The 12,932-nt window shown below is 33.4% G+C and overlaps 1 protein-coding gene across 6 annotated transcripts in view; it reads right to left on the reverse strand.

Moving 5' to 3' along the window:
- Positions 1–735: 735 nt before the first annotated feature.
- Positions 736–12,932, reverse strand: part of trim3b (tripartite motif containing 3b) — a 76,478-nt gene continuing 64,281 nt past the window's right edge. For 2 of the 6 annotated variants that reach the window (XM_072912606.1, XM_072912607.1), the window contains 3 exons: positions 7,318–7,388; positions 1,615–1,755; positions 738–1,247 (listed from right to left, as the gene is read on the reverse strand). In XM_072912606.1, coding sequence (XP_072768707.1) covers positions 1,095–1,247; positions 1,615–1,755; positions 7,318–7,388 — 365 coding nt within the window. In that variant the 3' untranslated portion in view covers positions 738–1,094. Of the gene's footprint in view, positions 1,248–1,614; positions 1,756–7,317; positions 7,389–12,932 lie in introns of all 6 variants that reach the window. The other 4 variants (XM_061931337.2, XM_061931338.2, XM_061931340.2 and 1 more) reach the window with 4 other exon arrangements.

Genomic DNA, 12,932 nt, shown 5'->3' on the forward strand with positions numbered 1-12,932 from the left:
CATGCTAACGTTAGTATGTTGTTAACAAACTAACGTTAGTATGTTAACATTAGTGTTTTAACATACTAACGTTAGTATGTTAACATTAGTGTTTTAACATACTAACGTTAGTATGTTAACATGCTAACGTTAGTACCGGTATGTTAGTGTGTTGTTAACATGCTAACTTTAGTATGTTATTAACATGCTAACGTTAGTATGTTAACGATAGTGTATTAACATGTTAATGTTAGTATGTTGTTAACATGCTAACATTAGTATGTTGTTAAAACGCCAACGTTAGTATGTTAACGGTAGCGTGTTGTTAACATGCTAACTTTAGTATGTTAATGTTAGTGTGTTGTTAACATGCTAACGTTAGCATGTTCATGTTAACATACTAACTTTTTCTGAGCTATTTTCACACTTATAGTCACATAACTTGGTACGGCACACGTTACCCTTTTTAATGCTAACATTAGCGTGCTAACTTTTTTTTTAAAAAATTTTAGCTAATTTCTAGTTGTACACCTTAGCCATAGAACTTGGTAAGTAACAAATGCTAATCATGGAATGCTAACACATGTTTTTCATGCAAACATTAGCAAAACATTTTTTTTTAATTAGCTCATTAAAATATTTTTTCCAATGAATTAGTTCCTTGGTTTCTATGGCAACAGCTAAATAAAGTGTGCTGTGTAAAGAAACTCCACTTAAGAGTTTAACACTTTAATATTAAACCAGAGAAGGTCATGTTTTAGCTACACAAGCTCCTCCCACTCTAAATGGTGTTTGGTGTCATTAGCTGTTGTTGATTTCCTTAAATGATAAATATTCACATTGATATACATATATATATTACTTTTTCAAACTCAACTTATTATATAGAGTATTTGACAACATTCAGGCTTATCTCTGTTTGGCAAATGATGTCATTCCACAAGTTGGCCTGCAGGTGGGACTTGAGAAATGTGACGGAGGAGTCTGACAAACGCTGACGCAGCAAGATGGAGGAGCAAAGGCAGAAAGGTTCAATCCTGGAGGGAGAGGAGAGGATGAAAGACGTCCTTCACGCACACGCTGGTGCGACGGCGCCACCCTGCTGTGGTGTGTGGCTACTGCAGGTATCTGTACACCTTGAAGCAGTGGTTGCCGGAGTCGGCCACGGCCACGTTGCCGTCTGACGTGAGGGCGAGACCTTGTGGGCCGTACAGAGGGTCCGCCGACGTGTTGATGTAAGACAGGAAGGAACCTGTGCTGTCAAACACCTGACACACAAACACACACCTCAGTTACACACCTACTAGTAAAGGAGGATCACCACTTAAAATTCAAAGCATACAAAGGCCATTTTGATATTTATCTTTTTCAAATCTAATGTAATAATGCTTTATTTTAGATGGTTAAAGTGTTTAGATGGAGACAGGTGTGGACAATAGATGGAGACAGGTGTGGACAATATTGGAGACACTAAAAGTACACAGCGAATGTGTCGTGAATGTTGTCACAACTTGTTTATAAAGTCTTTACTTTAGTTAGTTTTTCCTGAAACATTTTACACATTTTTGCCCTATAATTATGGTAGACATACTACCAAGTATGACAGTACTTGGTAGTATTGCAGTATGACAGTACTTGTATTCTGCTGTTCCCCCAGTCGGCCACGATGATGTTTCCGTTGGCGTCCGCCGCCACTCCCGTGGGGGCGTTGAATTGTCCGTTTCCTTCGCCGTGAGAGCCGAACTTGAACAGGAACTCTCCGTCGGCGCTGTACACCTTGGAACATAAACATAACATATTTGTGTAGTAGTAATGCCGGTATTTTTATCAGCCTGAATGCTAGCACGAAAAAAAACTCAACAAGACACATGTTTGGTGAACGATAGCGAAGTTTATGAGGACAATGATAAAGCGATATAATGGAGAATGTTCTAGAACAGGGGTCTCGGACATATGCTGCCATCTAAGCGCCGTCTTTTTCATGGACGCCCCTGCTTATTTCAGCAAGACAAAGCCAAGCCACGTGTTACAACAGCGTGGCTTCGTAAAAAAAAAAGAGTGCGGGTACTTTCCTGGCCCGCCTGCAGTCCAGACCTGTCTCCCATCGAAAATGTGTGGCGCATTATGAAGCGTAAAATACGACAGCGGACTGTTGAACGACTGAAGCTCTACATAAAACAAGAATGGGTCATGTCATCCAGTGACGTAATGCTAAGTAATACTAAAAGTGTCATCCAGTGACGTAATGCATCAAGTAGTAATACTAAAAGTGTCACCCAGTGACGTAATGCATCAAGTAGTAATACTAAAAGTGTCACCCGGTGACGTAATGCATCAAGTAGTAATACTAAAAGTGTCACCCGGTGACGTAATGCATCAAGTAGTAATACTAAAAGTGTCACCCGGTGACGTAATGCATCAAGTAGTAATACTAAAAGTGTCACCCGGTGACGTAATGCATCAAGTAGTAATACTAAAAGTGTCATCCAGTGACGTAATGCATCAAGTAGTAATACTAAAAGTGTCATCCAGTGACGTAATGCATCAAGTAGTAATACTAAAAGTGTCATCCAGTGATGTAATGCATCACGTAGTAATACCAAAAGTGTCATCCAGTGATGTAATGCATCAAGTAGTAATACCAAAAGTGTCACCCAGTGATGTAATGCATCAAGTAGTAATACTAAAATTGTCATCCAGTGATGTAATGCCAAGAATTCCACTTTCAAAGCTTCAACAATTAGTTTCCTCAGTTCCCAATCGTTTATTGAGTGTTGTTAAAAGGAAAGGCCATGTAACACAGTACTTTTGTCTTGCACTGGACTGTTATTTATTTTTTATTTTTTTTAAACTGAAATACACACAATGACAAATGTATAAGCTATGTGATTCAATGAACATACTGAAATGTAATACACAATATGTAAATATTCGCTTCACACAAATGTACAGTACTATCATCAAAAAAATACTTCTGAGTGTTGAAACTATTTCGACCATTTTAAGTCCTCAAAACATCCATTGAAAAAAATAATTTTTCAATAAGCAAATTTAAACACTTTCCACCTTAACATTTAGTTACATAAACAAGCTAAACAGTTTACTTACATACTTATCTTTTCCAAGGCTTGTAGGAGCTAACACAACTTGTCTACTTCTCAATTGTCTCATGAACTGGCCTAACATCGTCAACCCGGAAGTGCCCAAACTAATGACGCGTAGTATTTTCATATCGCCACAAGGTGTCAGTAAGCATACTTGCCAACCTTGAGACCTCCGATTTCGGGAGGTGGGGGCGTGGGGGCGTGGTTAGGAGGGGAGGAGTATATTGACAGCTAGTCACCAAGTCAAGTATTTCATACATATTATATATATATATATATATATATATATATATATATATATATATCCTGAAAATATGCAAACAAAACTGTTTAGATAATTGATACTTCAAACTTGCATAAATATATATTAAGGAATACAACATAATTTGGCTTCTGAGAGTTTCAAAATGTAATGAATCAAATGCTAAAGTTGTTGATAAACAAGCAATTATTTTAATAATTAAATATGGTCATTTTAAATGAATTATTATGATCATTTAAAATCAATTATTTCAAATATGTTTATTTTAATGTATAATTCTATGGCTGGATGTAATAAGGAGTCATGAAAAAATACAAATAAAAATACAATTAATTTGGATGTTTTTAGGAAAATATAGTAAACATTTATTTATTTATTTTAATTAATAAATATATTTATTTTTAGGTAAAATAAACATAATAATACAATTTATCTCTAGTCTGGATGATTTAGTTCTTGTCACCCTGTTGTCCTCCCCGTCATGAAAAAAGGCTGTCCTTACTCAGGGGGCGTGGCTTCCAGCTCCGGCTGAAAATCGGGCGATTTTCGGGAGAATATTTGTCCCGGGAGTTTTTTTTGGGAGAGGCGCTGAATTTCGGGAGTCTCCCGGAAAATTCGGGAGGGTTGGCAAGTATGGTCAGTAAGAGTCTACAATCATTGCCGCCCCACAGGGCATTTCCTGTGGGAAGGGATTCGAATAAAGAACCAACTCTTTTTCTTTGCTATAGTGGTCTCGCTAACGGGTATCGGCTCTCAAAAAGGGGATTCGAGTCCGAGGACTCGGTTCTTTTCTTATCGAACAACCGGGAAAAGCGGTTTCGAGCATCATCCCTAATCTCTACACACAGAATGACTCATGACCAGGAAGTATAGGTGTCAACACTGCCCTCTAATGGACACAATGAGTAAGGACGTACAACAGTACCACACTTAACAGCCACACTGTGAACCCAATTTTGGGAGAACATCCGCACCGTAGCACAACATAAACACAACAGAACAAATACCCAGAAACCCTTGCAGTACTAACGATACAATATATATTTGTTCATTTATATTTAGGGCCCGCATGGCCCATTGCATCCCAGTCCTTATGCAATGGGACATAAGGACCTATTGAATTTGTAAGGTTTTATTATTATTATTATTCTTCCGCAACTTTGCGCTGTAATTTGACCCCTTAGCATGCTTCAAAACTCACCAAATTTTACACACACATCAGTAATATAGGGCAAAACTTGTTATCAAAAAACCAAACCCCAAAACTCTAGCGCCCCCTAAAAAGAAAACTGCTTATAACTCCCAGTACGAATGTTGTAGAGACATGAAACAAAAACCTCTATGTAGGTCTTACTTAGACCTACTTTTCATTAATTAATTTCCTCGGGCTAAAATCAACAGGAAGTTGGCAATTCCCCCTTCAAGACAAAAATGTACTAAAAACAAGTCACTTTTGCCTCTTTGAGCTGTAATTTGACCCCCTTAGCATGCTTCAAAACTCACCAAATTTTACACACACATCAGTAATATACGGCAAAACTTTTTATCAAAAAAACAAACCCCAAAACTCAAAATTGCGCTCTACTAGCGCCCCCTAAAAAGAAAACTGCTTATAACTCCCAGTACAAATGTTGTAGAGACATGAAACAAAAACTTCTATGTAGGTCTTATTTAGACCTACTTTTCATTAATTAATTTCCTCGGGCTAAAATCAACAGGAAGTTGGCAATTCCCCCTTCAAGACAAAAATGTACTAAAAACAAGTCACTTTTGCCTCTTTGAGCTGTAATTTGACCCCCTTAGCATGCTTCAAAACTCACCAAATTTTACACACACATCAGTAATATATGGTAAAACTTTTTATCAAAAAACCAAACCCCAAAACTCAAAATTGCGCTCTAGCGCCCCCTAAAAAGAAAACTGCTTATAACTCCTAGTACGAATGTTGTAGAGACATGAAACAAAAACCTCTATGTAGGTCTTAGTTAGACCTACTTTTCATTAATTAATTTCCTCGGGCTAAAATCAACAGGAAGTTGGCAATTCCCCCTTCAAGACAAAAATGTACTAAAAACAGTCACTTTTGCCTCTTTGAGCTGTAATTTGACCCCCTTAGCATGCTTCAAAACTCACCAAATTTTACACACACATCAGTAATATACGGCAAAACTTTTTATCAAAAAACCAAACCCCAAAACTCAAAATTGCGCTCTACTAGCGCCCCCTAAAAAGAAAACTGCTTATAACTCCCAGTACGAATGTTGTAGAGACATGAAACAAAAACCTCTATGTAGGTCTTACTTAGACCTACTTTTCATTAATTAATTTCCTCGGGCTAAAATCAACAGGAAGTTGGCAATTCCCCCTTCAAGACAAAAATGTACTAAAAACAGTCACTTTTGCCTCTTTGAGCTGTAATTTGACCCCCTTAGCATGCTTCAAAACTCACCAAATTTTACACACACATCAGTAATATACGGCAAAACTTTTTATCAAAAAACCAAACCCCAAAACTCAAAATTGCGCTCTAGCGCCCCCTAAAAAGAAAACTGCTTATAACTCCCAGTGCAAATGTTGTAGAGACATGAAACAAAAACTTCTATGTAGGTCTTACTTAGACCTACTTTTCATTAATTAATTTCCTCGGGCTAAAATCAACAGGAAGTTGGCAATTCCCCCTTCAAGACAAAAATGTACTAAAAACAAGTCACTTTTGCCTCTTTGAGCTGTAATTTGACCCCCTTAGCATGCTTCAAAACTCACCAAATTTTACACACACATCAGTAATATACGGCAAAACTTTTTATCAAAAAACCAAACCCCAAAACTCAAAATTGCGCTCTAGCGCCCCCTAAAAAGAAAACTGCTTATAACTCCCAGTACGAATGTTGTAGAGACATGAAACAAAAACCTCTATGTAGGTCTTACTTAGACCTACTTTTCATTAATTAATTTCCCCGGGCTAAAATCAACAGGAAGTTGGCAATTCCCCCTTCAAGACAAAAATGTACTAAAAACAGTCACTTTTGCCTCTAATTTGACCCCCCTTAACATGCTTCAAAACTCACCAAACTGAACACACACATCAGGACTGGCTAAAACTGTGATCTAATGAAAAAAACCTAACCCCAACTCTAAAAATTGTGCTCTACAGCAATTTTTTAATAAAACGCACAAAAAACTGCTCCTCGGATGAAAAATCTGACAAAACTGCCTGTAACTCCCACTGGGAAGGTCGGAGAGAGATGAAACAAAAACCTCTATGTAGGTCTCATTTAGACCTACATTTCATAAATTGACAACCCCCAGCAAAAATCTACAGGAAGTTTGCTATTCCCCCTTCAACACAACATTTTTGTAAAAACCGGTCACCTTTCTTCAAACATTATCTCCTCTGAGCGCGTTTGTCGTTTCGGCTTCAAACTAACACAGGAGAGAGATTGAACCCTTTTGATTAAAAGTTATCGAAAGAGTTTTAATAACTGCTCCGGTTTGGATTTTATGACCCTTCAAAGAGCCGCTGCGCTGATGCTGCTGTTTTTTCAAGAAGGCTGCTTAAAAGCAGGAAGCACCAGCGTGCCCACACAATGCAGACAAGGTAGGTACACTACACAAAAGTATTGGGACAATTCGGACTAATAGTAGACAAAAGTATTGGGACACTTATGACCAAAAGTATTGGGACACTTAGGACTAGCACCTGCCAAATATGCGGGCCCGATCAATGCTGCTTGCAGCTTTAATTTGATATTATTTTGCGTTGAAAATAAAAATAGACATTTAAAAAAAAATAATTTAAGAAATCTTTTCGGCCCAACCTCACCTAGACTCTGCATCCAGTGGCCCCCAGGTAAATTGAGTTAGAGACCCCTGTTCTAGAACATACTTTTTTTTTAGCCAACTTGTCTAACAGTAAACAAATAGATAGGCGTCTAAAACGGCGGATTTAGTTTAAAAAGTAGTCGTCCTTACCTTCACCGAGTGGTTGTGGAAGTCCGTCACTATGATCTCGTTCTTGTTGTTGACGGCGACAAAGTGCGGACCTGAATGCGGAAAGGGAGAGACGGTGGAATGTTGTACAAAACCCCTGTTTCCATATGAGTTGGGAAATTGTGTTAGATGTAAATATAAACGGAATACAATGATTTGCAAATCCTTTTCAACCCATATTCAGTTGAATATGCTACAAAGACAACATATTTGATGTTCAAACTCATAAACATTTTTTTTTTTTTTGCAAATAATCATTAACTTTAGAATGAACACGTGACAAAGAAGTTGGGAAAGGTGGCAAAAAAGACTGATAAAGTTGAGGAATGCTCATCAAACACTTATTTGGAACATCCCACAGGTGTGCAGGCTAATTGGGAACAGGTGGGTGCCATGATTGGGTATAAAAGTAGATTCCATGAAATGCTCAGTCATTCACAAACAAGGATGGGGCGAGGGTCACCACTTTGTCAACAAATGCCTGAGCAAATTATTGAACGGTTTAAGAAAAACCTTTCTCAACCAGCTATTGCAAGGAATTTAGGGATTTCACCATCTACGGTCTGTAATATCATCATTCAGAGAATCTGGAGAAATCACTGCACGTAAGCAGCTAAGCCCGTGACCTTCCATCCCTCAGGCTGTACTGCATCAACAAGCGACATCAGCGTGTAAAGGATATCACCACATGGGCTCAGGAACACTTTAGAAACCCACTGTCAGTAACTACAGTTGGTCGCTACATCTGTAAGTGCAAGTTAAAACTCTCCTATGCAAGGCAAAAAACCGTTTATCAACAACACCCAGAAACGCCGTCGGCTTCGCTGGGCCTGAGCTCATCTAAGATGGACTGATGCAAAGTGGAAAAGTGTTCTGTGGTCTGACGAGTCCACATTTCAAATTGTTTTTGGAAACTGTGGACGTCGTGTCCTCCGGACCAAAGAGGAAAAGAACCATCCGGATTGTTCTAGGCGCAAAGTGTAAAAGGCAGCATGTGTGATGGTATGGGGGTGTATTAGTGCCCAAGACATGGGTAACTTACACATCTGTGAAGGCACCATTAATGCTGAAAGGTACATACAGGTTTTGTTGCCATCCAAGCAACGTTACCATGGACGCCCCTGCTTATTTCAGCAAGACAATGCCAAGCCACGTGTTACATCAACGTGGCTTCATAGTAAAAGAGTGCGGGTACTAGACTGGCCCGCCTGCAGTCCATACCTGTCTCCCATTGAAAATGTGAAGCCTAAGACCCCCGGACTGTTGAACAACTTAAGCTGTACATCAAGCAAGAATGGGAAAGAATTCCACCTGAGAAGCTTCAAAAATGTGTCTCCTCAGTTCCCAAACATATACTGAGTGTTGTTAAAAGGAAAGGCCATGTAACACAGTGGTGAACATGCCCTTTCCCCAACTACTTTGGCACGTGTTGCAGCCATGAAATTCTAAGTTAATTATTATTTGCAGAGTTTGAACATCAAATATGTTGTCTTTGTAGCATATTCAACTGAATATGGCTTGAAAATGATTTGCAAATCATTGTATTCCGTTTATATTTACATCTAACACAATTTCCCAACTCATATGGAAACGGGGTTTGAAGAACACGTAGCGTGACAATTAGAAATAGAGCGCTCTGATTGGCTGAGGAGGAACGCTGTTTATGGAGAATGTTCTAGAACAGTGGTCCCCAACCTTTTTGTAGCTGCGGACAACAACGCTTGAAAATTTGTCCCACGCACCGGGGGGGGGGTTATGGTATCATTTTTTTTTAATGTTTCTTTGTCATAAAGAAATACAACCATGTGTGCTTACGGACTGTATTGATCTATATTGATATATAATGTATATGTTGTGTTTTTTATGTTGATTTAATAAAAAATAAAATAAAATAATAAATAATTTTTAAAAAGTGGGGGGTTATGGTATAATTTCTTTTAATTTTTTTTTGTCATAAAGAAATACAATCATGTGTGCTTACGGACTGTATTGATCTATATTGATATATAATGTATATATTGTGTTTTTTATGTTGATTTAATAAAAAAATAATAATAATAATAATAATTTTTAAAAAGTGGGGGGGTTAAGGTATAATTTTTTTTTGTCATAAAGAAATACAATCATGTGTGCTTACGGACTGTATTGATCTATATTGATATATAATGTATATATTGTGTTTTTTATGTTGATTTAATAAAAAAATAATAATAATAATAATAATTTTTAAAAAGTGGGGGGGTTAAGGTATAATTTTTTTTGTCATAAAGAAATACAATCATGTGTGCTTACGGACTGTATTGATCTATATTGATATATAATGTATATGTTGTGTTTTTTATGTTGATTTAATAAAAAATAAAATAAAATAATAAATAATTTTTAAAAAGTGGGGGGTTATGGTATAATTTCTTTTAATTTTTTTTTGTCATAAAGAAATACAATCATGTGTACTTACGGACTGTATTGATCTATATTGATATATAATGTACATATTGTGTTTTTTTATGTTGATTTAATAAAAAATAAAATAATAATAATTTTTAAAAAGGGGGGGGTTATGGTATAATTTTTTTTTTTAATTTTTTGTCATAAAGAAATACAATCATGTGTGCTTACGGACTGTATTGATCTATATTGATATATAATGTATATATTGTGTTTTTTATGTTGATTTAATAAAAAAACAAATTTAAAAAGTGGGGGGGTTAAGGTATAATTTTTTTTGTCATAAAGAAATACAATCATGTGTGCTTACGGACTGTATTGATCTATATTGATATATAATGTATATATTGTGTTTTTTATGTTGATTTAATAAAAAATTAAATAAAATAATAATCATTTTTAAAAAGTGGGGGGGTTATGGTATAATTTTTTTTAATTTTTTTTGTCATAAAGAAATACAATCATGTGTGCTTACGGACTGTATTGATCTATATTGATATATAATGTATATATTGTGTTTTTTTATGTTGATTTAATAAAAATAAAAAAATAAAATAATAATAATTTTTAAAAAGTGGGGGGTTAAGGTATAATTTTTTTTTGTCATAAAGAAATACAATCATGTGTGCTTACGGACTGTATTGATCTATATTGATATATAATGTATATATTGTGTTTTTTATGTTGATTTAATAAAAAATAAAATAAAATAATAATTTTTAAAAAGTGGGGGGGTTATGGTATAATTTTTTTTTTTTTTTTTTTTGTCATAAAGAAATACAATCATGTGTGCTTACGGACTGTATTGATCTATATTGATATATAATGTATATATTGTGTTTTTTATGTTGATTTAATAAAAAATAAAATAAAATAATTATAATTTTTAAAAAGTGGGGGGGTTATGGTATCATTTTTTTAATTTTTTTTTGTCATAAAGAAATACAATCATGTGTGCTTACGGACTGTATTGATCTATATTGATATATAATGTATATGTTGTGTTTTTTATGTTGATTTAATAAAAAATAAAATAAAATAATAAATAATTTTTAATAAGTGGGGGGTTATGGTATAATTTCTTTTAATTTTTTTTTGTCATAAAGAAATACAATCATGTGTGCTTACGGACTGTATTGATCTATATTGATATATAATGTATATATTGTGTTTTTTATGTTGATTTAATAAAAAAATAATAATAATAATAATAATTTTTAAAAAGTGGGGGGGTTAAGGTATAATTTTTTTTTGTCATAAAGAAATACAATCATGTGTGCTTACGGACTGTATTGATCTATATTGATATATAATGTATATATTGTGTTTTTTATGTTGATTTAATAAAAAAATAATAATAATAATAATAATTTTTAAAAAGTGGGGGGGTTAAGGTATAATTTTTTTTTGTCATAAAGAAATACAATCATGTGTGCTTACGGACTGTATTGATCTATATTGATATATAATGTATATGTTGTGTTTTTTATGTTGATTTAATAAAAAATAAAATAAAATAATAAATAATTTTTAAAAAGTGGGGGGTTATGGTATAATTTCTTTTAATTTTTTTTTGTCATAAAGAAATACAATCATGTGTACTTACGGACTGTATTGATCTATATTGATATATAATGTACATATTGTGTTTTTTTATGTTGATTTAATAAAAAATAAAATAATAATAATTTTTAAAAAGGGGGGGGGTTATGGTATAATTTTTTTTTTTAATTTTTTGTCATAAAGAAATACAATCATGTGTGCTTACGGACTGTATTGATCTATATTGATATATAATGTATATATCGTGTTTTTTATGTTGATTTAATAAAAAAACAAATTTAAAAAGTGGGGGGGTTAAGGTATAATTTTTTTTGTCATAAAGAAATACAATCATGTGTGCTTACGGACTGTATTGATCTATATTGATATATAATGTATATATTGTGTTTTTTATGTTGATTTAATAAAAAATTAAATAAAATAATAATCATTTTTAAAAAGTGGGGGGGTTATGGTATAATTTTTTTTAATTTTTTTTGTCATAAAGAAATACAATCATGTGTGCTTACGGACTGTATTGATCTATATTGATATATAATGTATATATTGTGTTTTTTTATGTTGATTTAATAAAAATAAAAAAATAAAATAATAATAATTTTTAAAAAGTGGGGGGTTAAGGTATAATTTTTTTTTGTCATAAAGAAATACAATCATGTGTGCTTACGGACTGTATTGATCTATATTGATATATAATGTATATATTGTGTTTTTTATGTTGATTTAATAAAAAATAAAATAAAATAATAATTTTTAAAAAGTGGGGGGGTTATGGTATAATTTTTTTTTTTTTTTTTTTGTCATAAAGAAATACAATCATGTGTGCTTACGGACTGTATTGATCTATATTGATATATAATGTATATATTGTGTTTTTTATGTTGATTTAATAAAAAATAAAATAAAATAATTATAATTTTTAAAAAGTGGGGGGGTTATGGTATCATTTTTTTATTTTTTTTTTGTCATAAAGAAATACAATCATGTGTGCTTACGGACTGTATTGATCTATATTGATATATAATGTATATATTGTGTTTTTTATGTTAATTTATTTAAAAAAATAATAAAAAAATAATTTTTAAAAAGTGGGGGGTTAAGGTATAATTTTTTTGTCATAAAGAAATACAATCATGTGTGCTTACGGACTGTATTGATCTATATTGATATATAATGTATATATTGTGTTTTTTATGTTGATTTAATAAAAAATAATAATAATTTTTAAAAAGTGGGGGGGTTAAGGTATAATTTTTTTGTCATAAAGAAATACAATCATGTGTGCTTACGGACTGTATTGATCTATATTGATATATAATGTATATATTGTGTTTTTTATGTTAATTTATTTAAAAAAATAATAAAATAATAATTTTTAAAAAGTGGGGGGTTAAGGTATAATTTTTTTTGTCATAAAGAAATACAATCATGTGTGCTTACGGACTGTATTGATCTATATTGATATATAATGTATATATTGTGTTTTTTATGTTGATTTAATAAAAAATAATAATAATTTTTAAAAAGTGGGGGGGTTAAGGTATAATTTTTTTTGTCATAAAGAAATACAATCATGTGTGCTTACG

Source organism: Nerophis lumbriciformis, linkage group LG37 (assembly GCF_033978685.3).
Source record: "Nerophis lumbriciformis linkage group LG37, RoL_Nlum_v2.1, whole genome shotgun sequence".
Taxonomy (NCBI): Eukaryota; Metazoa; Chordata; class Actinopteri; order Syngnathiformes; family Syngnathidae; genus Nerophis; species Nerophis lumbriciformis.